The sequence below is a fragment of the Schistocerca gregaria genome, chromosome 3 (genome assembly GCF_023897955.1).
Source record: "Schistocerca gregaria isolate iqSchGreg1 chromosome 3, iqSchGreg1.2, whole genome shotgun sequence".
NCBI lineage: Eukaryota > Metazoa > Arthropoda > Insecta > Orthoptera > Acrididae > Schistocerca > Schistocerca gregaria.
In genome coordinates this window covers 507,433,198-507,457,074 of record NC_064922.1, presented here as the reverse complement: position 1 = coordinate 507,457,074, position 23,877 = coordinate 507,433,198, and the positions used below count along the sequence as shown (strand labels likewise).

The window sequence follows — 23,877 nt, the reverse complement described above, 5'->3', positions numbered from 1 at the left end:
AACTTATACAAGGTATAACCTGTTGCCAGCAATTTGGGGAAGTTGTAAGATACCCTTTGCAGTGCCAGTTGTGTTGATAGTGTGAGTGAGCAGACTGTTGTCTGGCGAAACTCTGTACCAGTTCTGAAATGAATGCCATGAAGTACTTCCTTCAATTTCAGAATCAAGCTGAGGTTACACGGAACCTGCAAAATGACAGGCAGATCCTGCAGAGAGTGTTTCCACATTTTTCTCTAAGCTGGCTGTAGGGTGTGTTCTAAAATTGAACAGCCAAGAGAAAGAAACAGCAACACTTTCTGCAGCACCCACCCAACACTTTGCAGTATTTGGGGTGCACCTGGTGCAAATTGTGGTTGATTTGTTTGATCAATGAAACGGAAAAATGCTGTTCCACCCATAACACACTCCCTGGACTTTAGTGCTAGACTTCAAATTGATCCTTTAACTTAAGAAAGCACTTTATGGCATTTTTTCCAGAAATGTTACAGAGATTCATCACGCAACAGACTGCTCGACTCACACAATTAACACAAGTAGTGCTGTTAAAGGTATCCTACGACTTCCATATTGCTAGCAGCAGGTTATACACAATGCTAGCGACTACTCTGGAGGACAGTACAACTTTGTTTAAAACTTGCACAGAAGAGGTACATGTTTCAAAGTTGCATTAGTTGAGGTTCAACCACAGTATATATCCATATCTATATTCACACTCTACAAATTACTCTGAAGTGCATGGCAGAGGGTACTTCCCACTGTACCCGCTATTACAGCTTCTTCCCATTCCATAAACACATGGAGTGTGGAAGAATTACTGTTCAAATGCCTCCATGCACACTGTAATTAAACTAACCTTGTCCTCATGATCCCTACAGGAATAATACATAGAAGGTTGTAGTGTACTCCTAGATTTATCATTTAAAGGTGGTTTTTCAACCTCTGGGAGTACGTTTTGCAGGGCAGTTTCTTTCTACCTTCAAGTGTCTGCCAGTTTAGTTTTTTCAGCATCTTTGTGACACTCTCCCACAGGTCAAACAAACCTGTGCTATCCTCCTCTGTATGTGTTCAATATCCTCTTTCATTCTGCTGGGATTAATATTCGAGGATGGAAGCATAGGTGTTGCACTGAGTTTAATACTGTTTGGAAATCAAGAAATACTGCACCTACCCAACTGCCTTCATCCATAGCTTTCAGGAGATCACGTGAGAATAGTGCAAGTTGGGTTTCACACTAACAATGTTTCCAAAATACTTGGTGGTTGACATGGAGGGGGTCAATTTCATTTGATGCAACTCATTATTATTTGGGCTCAGAATATATTCCAGGATTCTAAAACAAATTCATGTCATGGAGATTACACAACAGTTTTATTTACCATTTCTTCTACCCTTTTTGTATATGACTGTGGCCTGTGCTTCTTTCCACCTATGAAGCATAGTCTTTTGTTCAAGAGATCTATGATAGATTATGGTTAAAAGAGTGGCTGACAAAGCCACAATCTTGGCACAAAATCTAACAAGGAATCCAATGGGCCCGGGGACTATTTAATTTTTGCGGTATCAGCTGTTTCTCAACACCACTGACGTTGTTATCTGTGTCACTCATCTCTGCACAGGTGCAGGTAGTAAATTGGGACTACTCTTGAATTTTCATTCATAATGGAATATTTGAAAACAGTTCACTGGTTCTGCTTTTGTTTTGCTAACCCTAAGTCCTGCCCCATCTCCTCCATGAGTATCTGGATACCAACTTTGGTACATTTATACACAATCAGAATTTCTTTGAGTTTTGAGAGAGATCTTTCGATAATATTCTGTGGTGGTAGAGATTTAAGGCTTCATGCACTGCCCAATGTGTTTTACTCAGCATCTCCCTGTCTATAATCTTACACTCTGTTTTACACATACTATGCAGTAGTCTGTTCCCTTACAGTGATTGTGTACCATGGAAAATTCTTCCCATCATGAACTATTCTCCCAGGTACAAATCTATGAAGTGTCTGGTCAATTATTTTTCTGAACATGGTCCACAGTTCTTCTAAATGCTCTTCTCCAGAGCTAAATACTTTCACAAGTTTATTACGGGATATGCTGTTACTATATCTCTATCTTGTCCACTGAACACACAAATCATCCTGCCTGTTTCAGTTGCCCTTTGTACTTTGGTAAGCATTGTTTCTACAACTGCTTACAGTCACTAATAACAGTTTCTATGTGGACATCTTCAAAGACGTCCGTCTATATGTTGCTATTATGTCTAAAGTATTTCCATCATGAGTGGGCTTCCAAACAATCTATTCTATGTGGTTATCAAAAAATGTGTTTATTACTGTTTCACAGAATATCTCATCAAGCGCACCCCCCCCCCCTCCCCCCCCTACAAAACTGTAATGTTCCCATTTGATTGCTGGATGATTGAAGTCCCCTCCAGCGATGACAGTACGATAGGAGAAATTCGTACTAACGAACTTAAGTTTTCTCTTAAGTGTTTGCTTACATCTGGAGGTGAGTTTGATGGTCAACAGAAGAATAGTTTATGCCGATCCAAAATACTGGTTTTGTCATGACAATTTCACATTCAGTTTGAATTTATATCCCACTGGATCTAAGTTTATCTACTGTGATAAATACACACTTCCATTTATCATTAGCCTATCATTTCAATATATTCTTAAATTTTCCCGGAAACTCTGATTCTGTAAATTTAGCTTTCTGTGCCTTGTGATATGTGAGCTCCACTGCTTGTTACACGAGGTTCAAACTCTGGCACTTTGTTGTCAATGCTTTGGTGTTTTGTCACTAGCATTTTAATACTCTTACCTGTAGATGGTATTCCTTTAGATCCTTTACTGACACTTATGGTTTCCCTGCAGCTATTATTATCTGGGCTGGATGGAGGATTAACGATCTAAAAAAAAACCTCATGTGCACTCCACAAAGAGTCAGCTACCTCACTAGCAGCCTCTGATGTGTACTGCACACCTGACCCATTTAAGGGGACCTTCCACTTTGTAACACAATGGCACATTTCCAGAGATTAGCAGTCTAGCTTGTCACAGAACCTTAAAAGTCTCTGGTTCAATTCTTTCACTTGACTCTGAACCAGTATGCACGACCAGCTCTGAGGAAAATTCTGTAAATTGTGAGCTTCGATGAAACACCTTGAGCAATAAATTATAAAAGAGCAGTGAGCAACCTTTGCACCTTAATTCTGTTGTACTTTGACACATAACCAAGCTTATGTCGTGCAAAACCAGATGCACCATTTGGCTTTGTTGAGTAACGCCAACTCAATTAAAAATATTTATTAAACCAGCACCACTATGCCATCACAAGTATTTCACATAAGGTATCAAACAGAGCATGCCCAGTGGTTAATGCACTAGACCCTGGTTCATGAGCAGTATGCTTCAAACCCCTTACTGGGGATCCAGACTCAGGTATCCTGTGGTTTCACTGAAATGTGAGTGCCAGTTACTTTCTTTGGAAAGAAAACAGCTGACTGCCTTCCCCCTATTCGCCCTATCCGAATTTGTGGGTGGTCTTTAATGACCTTAGCAATTACACAATGTGAAATCCTAAGCTTCCTTCCTTTTCCTTATTTATATAAGATATCACTTGTTTGTGAGTGCACGAGAGAGAGAGAGAGAGAGAGAGAGAGAGAGAGAGAGAGAGAGAAAATTATCAACGATGGTACGGAATGAGTCACAACATGCAATGGTCAATGGTGATCACTTGTCAAAAAATTTCACACACTCATATACATGACAGCGCACGTGCACACATAATGAAATTATCTCAAATATATCCAAATTAGGTTTTAAAATGCAAATTATTGGATTCTGACTACCATTTATCTATTTATTACCATTTCATAATATACATCTCTTGTGGGCAAACAAAAAACCAAGAAACTAAATTCACAACATAGGTTATTTCCATGTTCAAACACTGTTCATTTACTCATAATTATTGAAAAATTAAAGCTATTACTGTCCCAGGCATTAACCCTTTGGATATCACTGACTAAGTTCTCTAGTTTAATTATTGGCAGTAATATATTTTTCACATATCTATTAAATACATTCATACATATAATAAATAATGACAGTTACCTCATCAGACGATGAGTGCATCATTCCTCGATATGTCTTGAATTCAATTTGTCTAAGGAATTGTTTCAAGAGAGAGGCAGTCATCTGCCCCCATTTATAAGGTACAATGGGATCACAGTCTCCATGGCATTGTATATAAGGAATATCTTTGTTTGCAACAGCTGCCTGTGTAAAAGCATTAAAAAACAGAAATATTTTCATTAGTTATTCCTGTGGTTTTATGGAAAATTTAAATGTATATTGGACGCCTAATCTTTCCCACGAATTACTTAAAATATACTATAAAAGAATAAACAATCTTTGACAAATTGCTTATTTCTATTAAATGATACCAATGTGCTATACAGTGCTTGACAGAAAAATTGTACAAGATGAAAGAATACTGAGAAAGAGTAATACAAAAATACTGTTCAGAATAACACATTAATAATTTTGTCAAGAAAGTACAATATGATAGAAGATGTCTTCTAGTACTCAAAGGGGTGCATTTCAAAAGTATCTACATAACACACTAGTATTCACAAATATAGTTTATCACCAGTGGCAAATACTTCCGTAGTGTAACTCGTGGTGCAGAATAAGAGTTCCTTTATTAAATACAAGTTGCAGAGCACCTAATAAACAAGATATTCACAGTAGTTAGTTAGTTTCTTGTTCCATAGATCAAATTCAAGACAAATGTTACGAGGTGGAATGTGTCAACAGAACAAACACAGGATACTTACGTACAACTAAACAAATAAAAATAATATTTACATGGTTACAAGCTGGCCATTTACAATTTTTTCTTTGAAAATGACTGATTATCTCTCCTTAAGAATTCCTCTATTGTATAGGCAGAGTTGTTACAGAGTGACATTTCTAACCTACATTTGAAAATACACTGGAAAAAGTGCACCCTTTTAGAGGTCTCTAATTCACTCAAGATTTATTGTTGCAACAGTGCATATAGAGTACATGTAACAATTAAATTTACATATCAACAGCGTAAGCAGTTCTGAGGTATCAGATATCGACCCATGCCGAAACACCCATATTAGTACATGTTATAGCCTCCACTGGCAGCTATGAAGGTGCCAACTCTGGCACCCAGTCAGTTGTACAATGGTGAATACTGTCCTGGGATATATTATTCTGCACCTGCTCGACCTGTTCATGCAGTTCTGTAAGCATTGTTGGCTGACGAGTCGCATGAGTCACTTCTCAGTCTGTCATATTCCACACATGCTTGATTGGAGACAAGTCCAGAGATTGTGCTGGCTGGGAAGTTACTGCATATTTTGCAGAGCACATCCAGGTTCGTGGGCAGTGTGTGGGCAAGGATTATCCTATTGGAAGAACACATAACCTTCCTGTTGCAGAATGTTGTTAGACCCATTCGTTTGCTGTTTTTGTATGTACCGAACACTGGTTAAAGCCCCCTCCAGAAATACTAAAGGTGAAAGAGTTGTAGCTTATAGCATCCCAGACAATAAGGCCTGAGATGGAGCCAGTTAGTCTTGGACGAATGCATTCTCCAAGATGGTTCTCACCACGTCTACATCGTACAAACATACGACCATCACCTGCATGCAGGCAGTATATCCTTTCATTGCTCAAGACCATGTCACACCATTTCATCATCCAAGAGATCCTCTGGTGGCACCAGATGAGCCGTAGATGGTGATGCTGTGGCATGAGTGGAAGGCGGACTAGATGTGTGTGTGCCCGTAGTCCTACTGCTAATAACTGGTTCGCAATGGTTAGTATGGAAACGTCTGGGTTCACAAGCCCTCTGATCTGTGCTGCGGTAGCCACTGTTGCCCTTGAAATATGATGATCCTGGTGGGTGTCTATGCTGCATGGACATCCAAAACTTGATCTACAGATGTGAGAATGTTCATTTGACAACTGATACCAGCACAACTTACTCTGGTCAATCCATACCAACTGGTCCAAGGAAAAAAATAATTGGTTGCTTGACCATCTCAGAAAATTTTTATAATTGCTGGGTGAATTTCCCAATGTTTAGTAGTCACAAAAATATTTATTAAAAATTTATTGTTTATTATTTTGAAATGGTGGCCTTATCTGTTCCAAGCCACATGCGTTTTATCATATTTGCAATCATCTACATTTTTTTACAATTATTCAGTAGTGGATTGTTCTAAGCCTTTTAGATAAAATGCATTTTGTTCAACACACACTGGGCTACAAATTAACATCATTATCACTTAGGTGAATGTATTCTTTAATATATTTTTAATAGTTCAATGTTATCAGCCACAAATTAAAACAACTCAATTTTTGAGCAGTAGTTTTCCAAAGAAAGATTAATTTCTCAGCTTTTTTCTGCTATTACACTGTATAGTATAGTTACTGTTTATTGAGTATCAATGGTGAGCAGCTTACACTTTAAAAAAAAATACACTATTAAATATTTTTAAAAATTTTTCCATTTTGTGGCCTGCAGAATCTTTGTTCAGGAACCAGATAAAAAACTGAAAATTTCACAGTTAATAGATCTTCATGATACTTTGGTATAAATTTCAACTTTGAGATTCAACTGGAAGTTATGGAAAAAATATTACAAACACGAGTCAAAAGTACGTTTTTTAACACCTGCGTTATCTGGTAGGCTAATCAAATAAAGTATACCAATTGCATAATGCAACACACCACATTACACTAGCTAATGATTATTTGTCGAAACAATGCTGTGGTAATTGTTTCAGCAGGCTAACAATTGCATCTGCAAGCATATACAAGTCTGATTGTTGTCTCTCCCCTTACACCAACAATTGTCTACTCACACTTATTTAGCTGGAAGTTCTTGAAACGTGCAGTTGAAAAGTGGCGTCTCAGTGTTCTGTCGGTGTTATTATTAATGAAGCATGTCATAAAAGTGTATATGGGGTGTATCCTAAAGACATTACTTTAATCGAAGATTACACTGAAGAAGAAAAAGTGTTGTTTTATTTGTAAGTCGGCCCAAAGGTCAAATCAACATGCAAGTATCATGGAATGCTAGATTGTGTAGCACTGGAAAAGTGCGGGAGATAACATGCGAAAATTCGGGAATTGACACAGGGAGCATGATCAATCTGAAGGTATAGGCTTCATTATATCAGCAGGAGTAATGTGGGATCTTACATCTCTAACCACGAACCTCTCCCCCCCCCCCCCCACCCCCCCCACACACACACTTTTCCCAACCTACGCTCGTTCGCACCCACTAAATCCAACTCTTCCAGTCACATCTGCCACCTCCATTAAGTTTATCCACCCTTAAACCTGCTACCCAAAGCAATATACATAACTTATTATTGATTAGTTATTGTCTAATTTGATCCCTGTGACTTCTCGCAAATTTTAGTGAATTTTCGCCTTCCACTATCACCCTCTTCCTCAGATTTCATCTCGTTTTTTCCCCCCTTGTGCATCCATTTCATCCCTTTCGTAATTTTCACACGTATTTGGGTATATTTTTGAATACTTTTTCAGACTTAATTCTCGCATTATTTGCACCACCATGGATCCATGCTCCTTCCATCTGAGTCAATACAGAAAATTTCCTTATTCCTAGTCAGATCTCAGTCCCACATACTGTTCCTGCATTGTTGCTTGGCTCATGAAATCCCCCCCTAATGGCCGTACCATCAAATTACCCATCTCTGGTCGCCACCCCTCCTTCCACAATGACCTCCACCTGTTCAGAATCCGCCAATCCTTAGCCCTCACCAACATAGTTCTGCAAAACCATATCAACCAAGCCCAATCCTCCTTGCAGTACCTTCTCTCCTGCTATGCAATCCCAAATTCCTGGATCCCATTACACACATTGAAACCCTTGCCCTGCAGGAACTTGAGCAACATGCACAACGCCACCTCAAAAAGCTCTCCATCCTACTCACTTCCTACTCCCGTCTCGGAGTACCTCTGTCCACCACTTCTACAACCACCCCCCCCCCCCCCCCCCCCCGGTCCCTCATAGCTGACAAAACCTGTCTCGCAGACCTACTACATTTACCCCACCCTCCACTCCCACTCCCTTCCATCACCACACACAACCCAGAACCTAAACAGATCTGCAACACAGTCATGCATGAACCTTTCTTCCAGAAGCCTTAGTCCCACAGAAATATCAGTCCTTTCCAAAGGCCTCACCTTTTGCCCCACTCCCAAATTCAACCATGCTGGACTAGTTAAAGACCTTCTCTCCTTCTCCTGGTCCTTACAGTGGAAACACTTTTTCACTACCAATCAGACTCAACCAAAGACCAGTATTAAACCTTGCCTAACTCAATTCACGCCTCCATCGAACCTTGCCTCAACATCATTCCCCAAATCCCTCAACATGCAAACAAACCATGCCATGGTGATCTCATTCCAGTAATCCAGCAGGATCTCCAGTCACTACTAAAATCCATAGACCCATCCCAGAACCTCTCCCCAGAGTCCATCTCCCCACTTACCCCTACCACTCCCCGCACTCCCACCTTTTACATGCTTCCTAAAGCCCATAAACCTAACCCCCAGGACACCCCATTGTGGCCAGTTACTGTGCCCCCACTGACAGAATCTCTGCTCTCATAGATCAACACCTTCAACCTATTACCCGGAACCTATCCTCCTATATAAAAGATACCAACCATTTCCTTGACCGATTCTCCACAGTTCCTGTCCCTTTACCACACAGTGCCATGCTCATCACTATTGATGCCACCTCCCTGTACACTAACATTCCTAATGCCCATGGCCTTACTGCTGTCAAACACTACCTTTCCAGATGCCCTATGGATTCCAAACCAACAACCTCCTTCCTAGTCTCCATGACCAACTGTATCCTCACCCACAATTACATCTCCTTTGAAGGCGTTATCTACAAACAAATCCGTGGTACGGCTATGGGCACCCACATGGCACCAACCCTGTACTAACCTATTCATGGGCCATCTAGAGGAATCTTCCCTAAAAACCCAGAATCCCAAACCCCTCACCTGGTTCATATTCAATGATGACATCTTTGCTATCTGGATTGAAGGTGAGGACACCTTATTCACATTCCTCCAGAGCCTCAACAACTTCTCCCCCATTTGCTTCACCTGATCTTACTCAACCCAACAACAACAAGCCACCTTCCTAGATGTTGACCTTCACCTCAGAGATGGCTACATCAGTACCTCCATCCATATCAAACCTACTAACCACCATCAATATCTCCACTTCAACAGCTGCTGCCCATTCCATACCAAGAAGTCCCTTCCGTACAGCCTAGCCACCCATGGTCATCGCATCTGCAGTGACGAGCAGTCCCTCTAAAAATATACTTAGGGTCTCACTGAAGCCTTCACTGACCGTAATTATTCTCCCATCCTTGTACGAAAACAAATCTCCTGTGCCTTATCTTTCCATTCTCCCTGAATTACATTCTCCGCCATGGTTTCGATTACCTCTCGTCATGCCCTGAAATGAGAAATGTCCTGCCCACTGTCCTTCCCACCCCTCCTACCATGGTATTCCGCCATCCAACGAATCTACACAATATACTCGTCCATCCTTACACAACCACTGCTCCCAATCCCTTACCTCATGGCTCATACCCCTGTAATAGACCTAGATGCAAGACCTGTCCCATACATCCTCCTACCAAAACCTGTTCCAGCATGATAGCCAACAAGCTGTCAGTCTGCATAACGGCCACTGACAAACTGTGGCCAAGAAACAAGTGGACCACCCTGTTGCTGAACACTCTGCCAAACATGATATCCCTCATCTTAATGACTGCTTCACAGCCTGTGCCATATGGAACCTTCCCACCAACACCAGGTTTTCTGAATTGCGCAGGTGGGAACTTGCCCTGCAATATATCCTATGTTCCTGTAATCCTCCTGGCCTCAACCCCTTCATTAGCCACTGTCGTCACCCATCCAGCCCCCTCCCTGTTCCCATTCCAGCACTACACAGCCGTTAATTCAGCGGCACACCCAGTCTTTTAATTTCTCTCCTTTCCTCTACTTACCCCCTCCACACCTTCTCTTCTGCCCTCTGTCTAAACTGCAACACTTGACAGTCCGCCACTCCCACCATACTATCCCTCCCCCTCCCTGCCCCAGCTTCCTCCTCACGCCCACCTAGTTGCCACTCCCATCATGCACTGCACTGGTGCTGCTGTTCGCAGTCTGGTCTCAGCTCTCTGAGACTGCAGGTGTGTGTGTGTGTGTGTGTGTGTGTGTGTGTGTGTGTGTGTGTGTGTGTGTCTTACTGGCCGAAAGCTTAAATTGTGTGAATCTTTTTATTGTGCCTATTGCGACTCGGCATCTATGCTATATGGTAAGTAGCAACTTTCCTTCTCTGGTATTGTTACATTTCATCCTGGATCTTCCATTGTTTGAAATTTCACAATTGAATAAACATGCTATGAGACTGTGCTTAATATTCCCACTGCTCAGATACCTGTAAAATGTATGTGTGTAAATTCTGAACATAATTCAAATTATTTTCTTGCATGCAAAGACTAATCTTTGCTCAAGTGAAGAGTTACCTCAGAATATTATAAGATAATACATGGCCCAAAGTTGGCAATTATTCTTAGGGCAAAAGTAACCAAACCTGAATGTTTTAACAGAACAACTATATAGTTCCCCCCCCCCCCCCCCCCTGTTTAAGTTTTCATTACTACAAACACAAAGAACTTGCAATTTTCAACCCTGTTTATTATTTCTGGCCGGTATATTACATTAAAAGCAACTGCAACAATTTTGGCATTACAAAAATGGATGAACTGGATTTTTTTCAAATTTTAAAGGTAGCCCATTTGTGCAAAACCATTCACAAACTTTCAAAAAACATTATTTATATTTTCTCTGTTGATGCTTCTTTGCTAGGCTTCACAGCAATGCTTGTATCATCTACCGACAGGACGTACACTGCTCCTGGTTCCAATAAAATGGCAGATCGTTAATACAAAAGCATGAACAGTAGTAGGTCAATGATCAAACCCTTTGGGACTTCCATGGTAATTTCACTCCATGCATATGATGGGGCATCCCTCTTTGTATTACTCAAACAGCTTAGGGTACCTTCTTGCATTCTGTTTTCTAAGTACGAATTAGACCAGGCAATTGCTAAACTACATATTGCATAAAGCCTCTGTAACACAATATTATGACTGACACAATCAAATGTCTTTGATAAACCACAGAAGATATTTTATCCTTGAAAAATTTTATTATGTGCTCGGTGAAAGCATAAATAGCTGACTCACTACAACGGCCTTTTTGAAATCCAGATTGTGATTGTCTAAAGACCCCATTACTACATAGGTGGGCGAGAGTCCTACAGTACATTATCTTTTCAAATATTTTAGATAATTACTTAAGGAGTGACACTGGGGAATAGTTACTGACAACAGTCGAGTTTCCCTTTCTATGAAGGGGCCTAATAATGGCATATTTCTAGGTATCTGTGAAATACCTTTACTTAATGAAGCATTACTTCCGTGCAAAAGAACATTACATATTACAAGCCCACAACTTTTTAGTGTCTTATTGGATGTGTTATCTATTTTAAATGAACTTTTAGTTTTTAGAGTTATCGCAATGTTCCTTATTTCAAATGAGGTTGTGGGGTTAATTTTTATTTCACTAAATGTTCTCTGTATTGCTTGTTCAGTATTCTGTTTTGCTCTCTCATCTGATCTATTTGCATCAATTTTCTCAGCTACCTTTAACACAGTAATTGTCACAAATACCTGCTTCACATAGACTGCTTTTATAAGGCTCCTTTTCTCTTTAACAGAAATAGTGTCATCAATTCCATACAAGATGTGTATACTCTTGGATTTTTTTACAGCTTTTCTTAAACTGTTATAGTACTATTTTAATAAGAAAGTATATCTGGTCCATTACTTGCTCCGCTTAGTTAAGAAGGGATTGACACTTTGGGCCAAGGTTTCTTCAGTGGCTTGCCTTTACTACATTTAATCATCTTTTTAGGAAAACTACTTTCAAAAATGTATACAAACACATTAAGCTATACAGGATGATTAAAAAAATGTTTACATACAGATATGGTGATCTGGGTAGACAAGGATTGGTAAGTAATAACTAGGGACTGGAAAAATTCACATTTTGCGATAAATGAGAACTAGGTGCGAATTCTGAAAGTTTATTTTCTGTATATAATATCGAAAATTTGAGCAGTTACTGACATTGTATGGCAACTGGTGAAACCCAATTTGGAAAGATAATGTGTGCAAGAACCTACTTGTACAATAAAGGGTACGAACTCAACGATGTATCAATGCCACAGTTTAACATGTTAGATTGTGTCTATGTGCTCAATGCTCTGTTTAAGGTAAAGGGGTTGTATTATACGACGATCTGCCGCAAACGGTACTGATCTAGAGCAACATAGATCTAACGGTAGAAAAATATGAAAATTAGCAGACACGTTTTCTGCGTACCAGAATAGACATCAGTCCTATACTGCCGTCAATCCGTGCATGCGCAGTAGGCAGCGATAACTAGCACATGTGCAGAAGGGTGTACCAAAGTACTTTTTACTGGGTGTCCGCTTCTTGTTAGGAGGCTAGTGCCTAATTTCAGATTTTCGTGTTGGAGATTTTCCACATAGGTTTCATAAATGCAGAAAAAAAATTTTCCAGCAGACTCTTTTATACTAGCTGTTAGTGAAAGTACTTTTTTTCTATTGATGCTTCGTATTCTGGAAATGAAATGGAGTAAGAGGCGTTAAGCGTATGTGTATGTATTACCCTTGTACCAATCAGCAATTGTTTCTTTCTGAGTTATAAGCATACAATGTTATACGGTGATTTTCAATTTGTATCGAAATACCTTAGTATACGAAAGTTCGTGTTTGATTCGATTGCATCTCTTGCTTTATTTCAGCATGCCAGAAAAGAGAAACTGGCAGTGATAGGGCAGAAAGTCCGTGCAGTTTGGCCCTGTGCGACAGATGAGGACTGCAAAACTGAGTAACCACACGCATATATATTCCAAACTGTGAAAAATAACACAAGTACACTTTAAGTATTGGTCCTTTAAAGTGTTGCAATTGCAGTGCATATATCCTCAACAGCTTTTGAAATGGTGGGCTGTGCTATTCTATGGCTAAAAGTCAGACTCTTTAAAAGATTCCCCAGTAGCCAGGAAACGTAATGCTACAACAAGCCTGCAACGTAACAGGGCATTTACCGGTATTTTATTCATGATACAGGCTAGTATGATCACAAAACATATAAACATACGATTTAATTCTTACTTTCAAGAATGTGAGACAACCTCCCTCATGACTGTTTCACACTTGCTAATTCCACCTTCTATCACAGACAGCATCATCTTGAAACAGGCCATGTCCATCTTCAAGACACTACGAAATTCATGCGGATCTTCGAGCCTAAGTTCCTTCATAAGCAGTGAATATAACCCCTGCCTTTGTCCCTTGTTTTCAGCCAGGGTCGAACTCAACAACGTCTGGCTTTTTGTTTTCGTTGTCGTTCTCCCCTAATCCGAAAATTTACTGTCACTGCCAGGGCAATAGCTCCAAAAACAATTGGGTCCTCCAGGTGCAAAATGTTGTATAAATACATGTACCTTTGTAGCGAAGTGTCATAACATAAAACTAATTGTTAGAGTCTGTAATTCAAAACAGTAGTAACCTACATGAGAGAATAACAATTGTTTAATAAATAATGATAAACAATTTCTTATTAAATAGGAACCTTGAGTCATATAAATGATTTAAACGAATGACGTTCCAATATGTCACATGGTCCCCCTTGTGTTTCTTGCGGTAGAACAAACGGCTTTGCAAGCAATCAGACAGTTCTGTTTGCATTTTACGTGTTATCAGTGCCTACTATGTATGTGTGCCAGGTATATCCTATGTGGATGGTGTAATAGGTCTACATGAACCAGCCTGTACTTAGAGATATGCATGATTGGGGCGCTGGGGCGCTGGTGTACGGTTTACGTGCATCGTGTAATAGGGACCGAAGGTAAACATCGCTTAATGCAATTTAGTACTCAGCCATGTGACCTGGCATTTAACAAGAAAGTAATGCGTACCTTTGTTTGTTACCCAAAGCCATAATGCGGACAGTTTTAACGTGGCAAATTAGATGACATGTTTTGAATTGTTGCATCAAATACCGCTCGAGGTCAGGCCTGAACTACATTGTTAACAATACTCTGCTCACTTCACTTCACAAGCACATACACTGTAGCCGACCCTGAATGCTTTATGTTCCGTGTTGCTTGTTATTTTCTATTTTTCTTTTGAAATAAGTGAAGCGACTAATCCTGGTCCATCTTGGTTGTTGATTACGACCCTTACATCCTGTGACAATGTGTTAGTTCCGCTGTTGCTGGCCAACGAAATGGAGGCGGGGTTTGTTTACCTGCACCGTTCCTTCTCATGTGGCGGTCAAAATTCTATTCTGTTTAAGCTCACGGCCATCTGCGACTATAGCCCATAGTGCCCGCCTCTGCACTATAGCAGTTGGGAAACAAAATATGTAACATATTTCGATGGCACCGAAATTCTTCCCTTAACGCTAAAATCGAGTTGCTGTACATTCGGTTCTGCTTCTACGCAAACTGCCTTGTCGGTTCCATCTGTAGCGTGTCAAGCATGGGTCGTAGGGCTATGAAAGCCCACGAAAGGTCGAAATTAGTAGTATATAGAGTTTTTGATCTTCAAATTTGGCGGGAAAATACAAATAATGTCCAGAAATACCTTATATTGGAGATGCACTCATGTAATTGGCGGAAAAATGCTGCTGCTTTTCAACAGAACAAATATACCCAAACGAAGAAAGCAAAGGCCATATCAGAAGAAAATGGCGTTAAAGTTTTTGCAAAAGCAAATATTCCAATCAAAAAGTTCCCAATCAGCACCTTTTTCAGCAGTCAATTTTAAAGAACTAAATCTCTCTGTCTTCACTCATGTAGCGTGACAACTTTTAAATTTGAGCATCTAATCATTTACAAAAAAAGAAAATAAATCCGAATTTTGACAAAAATAGAAGCGAATTTTACCTAAAATAGAGGCTACATTTTCCGGTACCTAGTAATCACTTAGGAACCGCGGGTCGCCAAAGCCATCTGGGGCTACTGAACAGTGTTGCAGTTATTTACTCACATGCCACAAATAGACGCCCGCTACAGGAGATGCTCAAAGATGTGTCCAGATGCATCGAGACACGCCTGACATGATGCTGCATTGAGCAGTGTGCGCTTTTAAAGATGTCCTGTGTATCTCTAACACATCCTGCTGCTGCAACAATCTTGGTCTTATGGTGGTGTTACAGGTGTTTCATACACAAGGCCCTTCAGATACCTGCATAGGAAAAAATCGACTGTGGAGAATTGGGTGGTCGTGGTGGCCATGTGACTGGCACACCACGATCGATCCAGCAGCCGGCAAAGGTTGCGGGCAGATGTTCCCTCAATTGTAGGGTAGGTGGTGGCACATAATCTTTATGTGAGCATACAGGAACATGGTGGGTAGAGGCAGCTAGGTGCATATGGGTGACTAGATTGTGGGCAGGTGGAGGGGGGGGGGGGGAGGAGTGGGAAAGGAGAGAAATAGAGGGACTGTGGGTGACTTGGTAGAACAGGAGGATGTTTAGTGCTGAAGTGGAAACAGGGAAGAGAATAGGTGGGTGAAGGACAGTGGGCAGTGACTAATTAAGGTTGAGGCTGGGGGGGGGGGGGGGGGGGGTGTTACAGAACTGTAGGATATTTTGCATGGGGGATTCCAAACTGTGCAATTCAGAAAAGCTGGTGTTGGCAGGAAAGATCCAGATGGCACGGGTTGTGAGGTAGTTCGCTGTGTTGGGCAGCGTACGCAGCAACTACATGGTCCACCTGCTTCTTGGCCACAGTTTGTTCAGGGCCATTCATGCGGACCACTCAGTTGCTGGGCATGCTGCCCAACAAAACATTCTTCACTTCAATCATTGCTTCACAGCCTGTGCCACATCTTGCCTTCCTACCAACACCAGCCTTTCTGAACTGTGCAGTTGGGAACTCTCCCTGTAATATATCCTACATTTCCATAACCCTCCTGGCACCCTTCTGCACCCACAGTCTTTTACCTCTTTCATTCTCTGCTCTGCTACCTCCCCCCCCCCCCCCCCCCATCTAAACTCCCAATTGCACCTACCTGCCCTACACTCTCACTCTCCCTATCTCGTCGCTGTATGTTCCTACAAGCAGCACTTTATCTTGCTCTATCCCTCTGCCTCTCCACCATCTGCACTGCTTCTCCCATCATGCACTTTTGCAGTCTGGCCTCGGCAGCCAGAGACAGTGGCCGTGGGTGTTGGCTATGTTTGCAGAAATCTGTGTACATTGTCGAAGTCAGGTGGAGGCCTTCTGGCCAATAGATTCCTTGTTTAGCAGTGGTTTTGTTGTGCCTGTCTGCGACTCAACATCTCCACTACATGGTGAGACGATAAGAGTCTTGATTAATACTTTATGGGTGGACTTGGTAATCTGCTGGTGAAGTTCGCGTGCGCGCGCGCTCGCGTGCACGCGCGCGCTCGCGTGCACGCGCGCGCGTGTGTGTGTGTGTGTGTGTGTGTGTGTGTGTGTGTGTGTGTGTGTGTGTATAAACATTTTGTTACCATGAAAAGTAATCAATTCAAGAAATCTCAATCAAAAACTGAGATTCCCTTCTCATAGTTGTGGTTCACAGTCGTGAAAAATTTTGTAAATGACATCATAGTTAATTTTTGGCTGCAAAATTATTTATCTGTAATACGCAGTATTGCAATTTCAACCATGTGGACATTATGAAGTGGAAATAATTTTGCTTTTGTGTGTATAAAAATATAAAAATCATCTGCCATGACTTGACACAGGAGCTGGACTCATCACATTGTGTTTCTTGTGTGTATTGCACTCTTTGAATCATACTGTAAATATGCTGCTTGTATTCTGCTGACACCTGTAATAATGGGTGGGATAAAAGATTGCATATTCATTTTTTGTTTCATATGAAGCAGAATTCTGTTTCATCGCTTGATATTCTGTGGACCCGTGTCTATTTGTCACCGTTTATGAATCCATGTATGAACTACTCAATTTAAATGCAACAAAAGCAAATGGTTTGTATTCTGTGCTTTTTTTGCATTCATTTTTTATACTTTCTTGCATATAATGGTGGCCTCCAAGCTTTTCATTGGGGAGGATGGTTCCAAGTTCATCAATTTCACCTAAAATGTGCTGCTAATACTACCTATTAATAATGTGTGAACACATTTGCGTAACTACTCTTGCATTTTTAGCACCTGTAAGGAGGAATGTGTGGTGTCACCGCCAGACACCACACTTGCTAGGTGGTAGCCTTTAAATCGGCTGTGGTCCGGTAGTATACGTCGGACCCGCGTGTCGCTACTATCAGTGATTGCAGACCGAGCGCCGCCACACGGCAGGTCTAGAGAGACTTCCTAGCACTCGCCCCAGTTGTACAGCCGACTTTGCTAGTGATGGTTCACTGACTTCTACGCTCTCATTTGCCCGAGATGATAGTTAGCATAGCCTTCAGCTATGACCTAGCAAGGCGCCAGTATTCGTACTATTGATATTGTTAATCATGTACCATAAAGAACGACGTTCTCCATTAGTAGATTAAAGTTAAGTATTCCACCAGCTACGTCCGTTTTTCTCAATTCTAATTCCCTTGTCATGTTCCAGACCTCACGCCAGCCTGCATGAGCTGAGACGCATGCATTTCGGCCTCCTTTAAGGAACACTGTTGGCTCTCCTGCCAACCACAACAGAATGCTCTAGTCACTAAGACTGCAAATCATACTTGTCTACATATACATCCACGCTTTGCAAACTAGCATCATAACAATGCAGAATTACACATTTATTTTGCGAGAAGATGCAATGAGTTAAATACCAGTTCTTTCACAAGCTGATAACGTGAAGTTGTCCATTAAAGCAAGAAAGTACAGAAAATGGGTGCAAGTAAAAATACAATAGAATGAATTTAATAGAGTTACTATGCATATAGCTGTTCACACACAGTTGTGCAAACAGTAACGAAGTCCACAGACCACCATGTGTCAAAACTGGCTGTTTCATATGAATCTGTGTGTGTGTGTGTGTGTGTGTGTGTGTGTGTGTGTGTGTGTGTGTGTGCGTGCGTGCGTGCGTGCGCAGCTTTTGGTCATGGTCAGCAGCCATTATGAATTAAGACACAAAGGAATTACAGACATTGGCTGCAAGTGGGCATTGACTGAAATCCATGGGGAAAGTTGATAATTTGTGCCACACTGAGATTCAAACAATCCAATTAGGTTCTTCTCCTCATTAGGCTGATGCTCTGACCACTACGCCACCCGGACATAGTTGTCATCACAAGTGCACGGACTATCGTAGCATGTCTCCTGTCAGACCCAAATTCTCAACTGATCCACACACTACTATGTGCCTCTTGTCCATTATCCTCATTACTTGCAGCATTTCGCTGATTCCCATAAGAGTTTCAGCCTGGTGTGCATCCACACTGAAGAGGTCACCAGCTGTCTCACCTTAAGAAAAGCTTTTGGTCCCAATGGCATTCAAAACTATGCCCTCAAACAGTTCAGGGATAAAGCTATAGAATACTTAATAAACATCATTAATGTCATCTTATGACACACACACTTCCCTGGATCTTGGAAAGCAGCCACAGTCCTGATGTTCACAAAGGCAGGAAAAGACCATTCCCTCAGACAGAGTTAGAGCTCACTTAGCAAGACTGTTGCAAAAGTAATAATGAAACAACTTGTTACGCACTGCATCAACACTCCTGAGACTGGAGCAATTTGGACTGAGCGATCACCATCCCACAACAGCAACTCCTCAGCCTAGTAAAACACACAACAAATGGTTACAACACCAACAAAGCTGCAGGGGCTCTGTTCCTGGACATTGAGAAGGCTTTCACTCACCTGTGGCACAATGGCCTCATCCAAAAATTTAGTGATGCTGGTTTTTCTGACAGACTCTTGTGTCTCATACCATTACATCTCATCAACAGATGTTTTAACCCTGACATTAAGAGCAAACACTCAACAACTCAGTATTCAAGCCAGAATACCTCAAGGCAACATCCTGGGGACAATCTTGTTTAACCTGTAAATTAACAATATTCCAACTACACAAAACACAATGGTTGCCATCTACGTGAATCACATAGCCATCCAGATTGGAAACCATCTAACATTTAATTCATGACTTCTGATAACACTCAGAAATGTAAGAACTATTTCATCAAGTAAGCAGAAAAATAGTTGAATTAGACAATCTGACCACGAGATTCCTCATCACTAGGCGCATTAGTGTCTTTCCAACTGCCAGATCATAGAACACCAAATTATAATAAGTACAAGGCCTGTGTTAGGATACTGAAACAGAACGATAACAGCAATTCGAGTGGCCTAGCAGTGAACCTGGATTACAAGAAAATATGGTGTGCATATCCATAGTTTTAACTCTAAATAAGCAATGTAGATTACAGTATTTTTCATGTATACTTTATGGGTGGGTCTTATAGTGTGGCAGTAAAGTGCAACTCTGGAAACCGAAAAGCTGTGTGACCTTGTAAAGTGATATATTTGAGAAATCTCAATCAAAAAGAATGATTAACTTCTGTTAGCTGGGACTAACAGCAATTAAAAATTTTGTAAATGATATTGTGGTCACCTTTTGACTGTAAACTTACTTATTTGTACAAAAGTGGTCGTTATCTAGTGGTAAGTGTGCTTTCGCACATGTTAAAATCTAAAAATCATCCAATATGGAATGACACAGGAGCTGTTTCATCACACTGCTTTCCTGATGACGACGACTCGTGTATTTCATTCTTTGAATTGCATTGTGAATATGTTGCTTGTTCTCTGCTCTATTTTTGCATGCATCAGTAACATTGTGTAAAGTAAATGATGCCATATTTGTTTTTCTTTTGTGTAAAATAGAAGCTGGTTTCGTCACATTGTATTCTGTGTGCTCATATTTGTTCCAGCTTAAGAATACATGTGTGAACTGCTAGATTTAAATATGTTTTAAATATATTTCTTGTATTATACTTTATTTTAGTTTGCATCAGTTTTTTGTACTGTCTCACATTTAAAGGAGAACTTCACATTAGCGGCTTTTGACTGAATTGGTACTCACTTCATTACATCTTGTCCCGGAATGAGTATGTATTTTTGCTTTGAAGGTGTTGCTTCATGCTTCTGAGTATGCTTTGTAATTTTAGCGGTTTATACATTCATCCTTGCAAAGGCTGAAAGTGCGATAGCAGTCATGCACACGTGTTCACACATTATTTCTAGGTACTACAAACAAAACATTTTAGGAGAAATCAATGTAATACCATCACTGTCACAAACCCAAAGAAAATTGATAGCAAATAATCCTCTGTCTAATGCTTTTGTAATTGGATCTGTTAGTGAATTCTGTATAACCAGAATTTCATAAACACAGTAGCATTTAGTACAGAAGAAGTACGTTCACACTATACCATACAATGCCATATGAAATATGCACTTTGATGCAGAGTATTTTTGGTGCACAACAATACATAGCACAATAACTATGTACTATGTCACTAATACTATGAAGTATACCTGATGGGTAGAAGCATCACCATTTAAAGCATAAATAGGACCAAATGTCCGCAGAACACTAAGTGATGAAGCCTGTTTCTTTTAAGCGAAACAAAAACAATGTGAAATCATTTACTCCACCAATGTTATGGATGTGGGCAAAAATCAAGGATATGTGAACGACTTATTCACAGTTTAATTCAAAGAGCACAATACACTCACGGCATCGTGATCAGGTACACAATGCTATAAAACCAGCTTCTATTTAGAATGAAACCAAAACAAATATGGATGACTTCAAATCACCCAATAAGAAACCAAGCTTTTTGACTGATAAATTTGCAGTGCTCCAAGTAGGCTGGCAGTGAACAAAGGTCATGTTACTGGAAGAATCCGTATGAATTTCACAACCATGCTTTAGACAGTGACAATTTTCACAGCAGAGTGGTGGTTGTATACGATTCCTAAAAATGGAGATGTTCCATCAGCACACTCTAAAAGGAACATAACTGGTATACAGACTGGGTTGGAAGACTTGCTTTTATTGATTTTGTTGCTTCACTACACCAATGGCACCTACTTTCATAGCAGTTACATTGGCAACTGTTGTCGATTTCAATTCTGGAACATTTACATCATCTTTTGTGAAGCAATTTCAAAAAACCATGTTTAACAACTCCACTTTAGAGGCTCTGTTGTCAGTAATATTACCACTGGTACCATTCATTGAAGATATTGACTGTCTTGCCACTAGTGTACTTCACATATGACCAGAATCTCTCTATTTTCTCCCAGATCTTGAGACCAAGTCCATGCAAAATTTAGGCCGTCTGTAAACAGTTGCCATTCTTAGATATTCTACATTCTTTAAATCTGGCATCATTTTTGTTGCTTCTCCAACAGTGTCCTGACCTATCAATTGCTGTCAACACTATATCTTTGAATGTAGGACACATTTGGTCAGTGCTTACACAGTTAGAATGGAAGGCATGGAGACTGTCTCTTAGGAACATGTCTAGCGAACTTTTATACATTTTTTAAATAGCTTTTTTTTGCACTTTTTTTGGGTGGATTTGGATGTTACGGTATTTAATCCTATTGCAACAACCTTGTGATTCTAGTTCTTATATCTGTCATGACACACTATATTTGTGCAGGAGTTTAACAATGGAAGTGATCCTCCTTGGTACACAAAATGGGTTAGAAACAACGAAACAAACATGCCACATTTAAACAGACAAAATCCCCAAGATTGGTGATCTTTTACAGAAGCTCGAAATTTAGCGCGAACTTCAATGCGAGATGCTTATAACAGTTTCCACAACGAAACTTTGTCTCAAAACCTGACAGAAAATCCAAAGAGATTCTGGTCGTATGTGAAGTATGTTAGCAGCAAAAAACAACCAACGCCTTCTCTGCACGGTAGCAATGCAGATACTATCAAAGACAGTACTGCCAAAGCAGAGTTACTAAACACAGCCTTCCGAAATGCCTTCACAAAAGAAGGTGAAGTAAATATTCCAGAATTCAAATCAAGAACAGTTGCCAACATGAGTAACAAGGAAGTAAATATCCTCGGAATAGTGAAGCAACTTAAATCACTTAATAAAAGCAAGTCTTCTTGTCCAGACTGTATACCAATTAGGTTCCTTTCGGAGTATGCTGATGCAATAGCTCCATACTTAACAATCATATACAACTGTTTGCTCTACGAAAGATCTGTATCCAAAGACTGGAAAGTTGCACAGGTCACACCAATATTCAAGAAAAGGTAGTAGGAGTAATCCACTAAATTACAGGCCCATATTGTTAACATCAATGTGCAGCATGACTCCAGAACATATACTGTGTTCGAACATTATGAATTACCTCGAAGAAAACGGTCTATTGACACACAGTCAACATGGGATAAGGAAATATTGTTCCTGTGAAACACAACTAGCTCTTTATTCACACGGAGGGTTGTGTGCTATTGACAAGGAAGTTCAGATCTATTCCATATTTATGGTTTTCTGGAAGGCTTTTGACACTGTACCATACAAGTGGCTTGTAGTGAAATTGCGTGCCTATGTAATATCATCTCAGTTATGTGACTGGGTTTGTGATTTCCTGTCCGAGAGGTGACAGTTCGTAGTAACTGATGGAAAGTTAATAAAACAGAAGAGATTTCTGGTGTTCCCCACGGTAGTGTTATAGGCCCTTTGCTATTCCTTATCTATATAAATGATTTGGGAGACAATCTGAGCAGACATCTTAGGTTGTTTGCAGATGACGCTGTCATTTATCGACTAATAAAATCATCAGAAGATCAAAACAAATTGCAAAACGATTTAGAAACGATATCTGAATGGTGTGAAAATTGGCAGTTCACCCTAAATAACGAAAAGTGTGAGGTCATCCACATGAGTGCTAAAAGTTTTTCGTTAAACTTCGTTTACACAATAAATCAGTCTAATCTAAAAGCTATAAGTTCAACTACATACCCAGAAAATACAATTATGAGCAACTTAAACTGAAAGGAACACTTGAAAAATGTTGTGCGGAAGGCTGACCAAATACTGCATATTATTGGCAGTACACTTAGAAAATGTAACAGATCTACTAAGGAGACTGCCTACACTACACTTGTCTGTCCTCTTTTAGAATACTGCTACGCGGTGTGGGATCCTTACCACATAGGACTGATGGAGTACATCAAAAAAGTTCAAAGAAGGGCAGCACATTTTGTATTATCGTGTAATATGGGAGAGAGTGTCACAGAAATGATACAGGTTTCGGGCTGGACATCGTTAAAAGAAAGGCGTTTTTTGTTGCGACGGAATCTTCTCACGAAATTCCAATCACCAACTTTCTCCTCCAAATGCGAAAATATTTTGTTAACACTGACCTACATAGGGAGAAATGACCACCATGATAAAATATGGGAAATCAGAGCTCGTACGTAAAGATATAGGTGTTCATTCTTTCCGCACTCTAAACGAGATTGGAGTAAGAGAGAATTGTGAAGGTGGTTCGATGAACCCTCTTCCAGGCTCTTAAATGTGATTTGCCGAGTATCCATGTAGATTAAGATGTAGATGTAAATGTTTGGTTTTGATAACATACTAGACCTCATAGCAACATTTATATTTGGAGTGGGCTCTTGAACTA

The 23,877-nt window shown here is 40.3% G+C and overlaps 1 protein-coding gene across 2 annotated transcripts in view; it reads right to left on the bottom strand.

The window, feature by feature from the left end:
* LOC126354220 (acyl-protein thioesterase 1) overlaps positions 1-23,877 on the bottom strand; it is a 117,217-nt gene that overhangs the window by 5,696 nt on the left and 87,644 nt on the right. For both annotated transcript variants that reach the window (XM_050003701.1, XM_050003702.1), the window contains exon 6: positions 4,116-4,280. In XM_050003701.1, the coding sequence (XP_049859658.1) occupies positions 4,116-4,280 (165 nt within the window). The remainder of the gene's footprint in view (positions 1-4,115; positions 4,281-23,877) is intronic.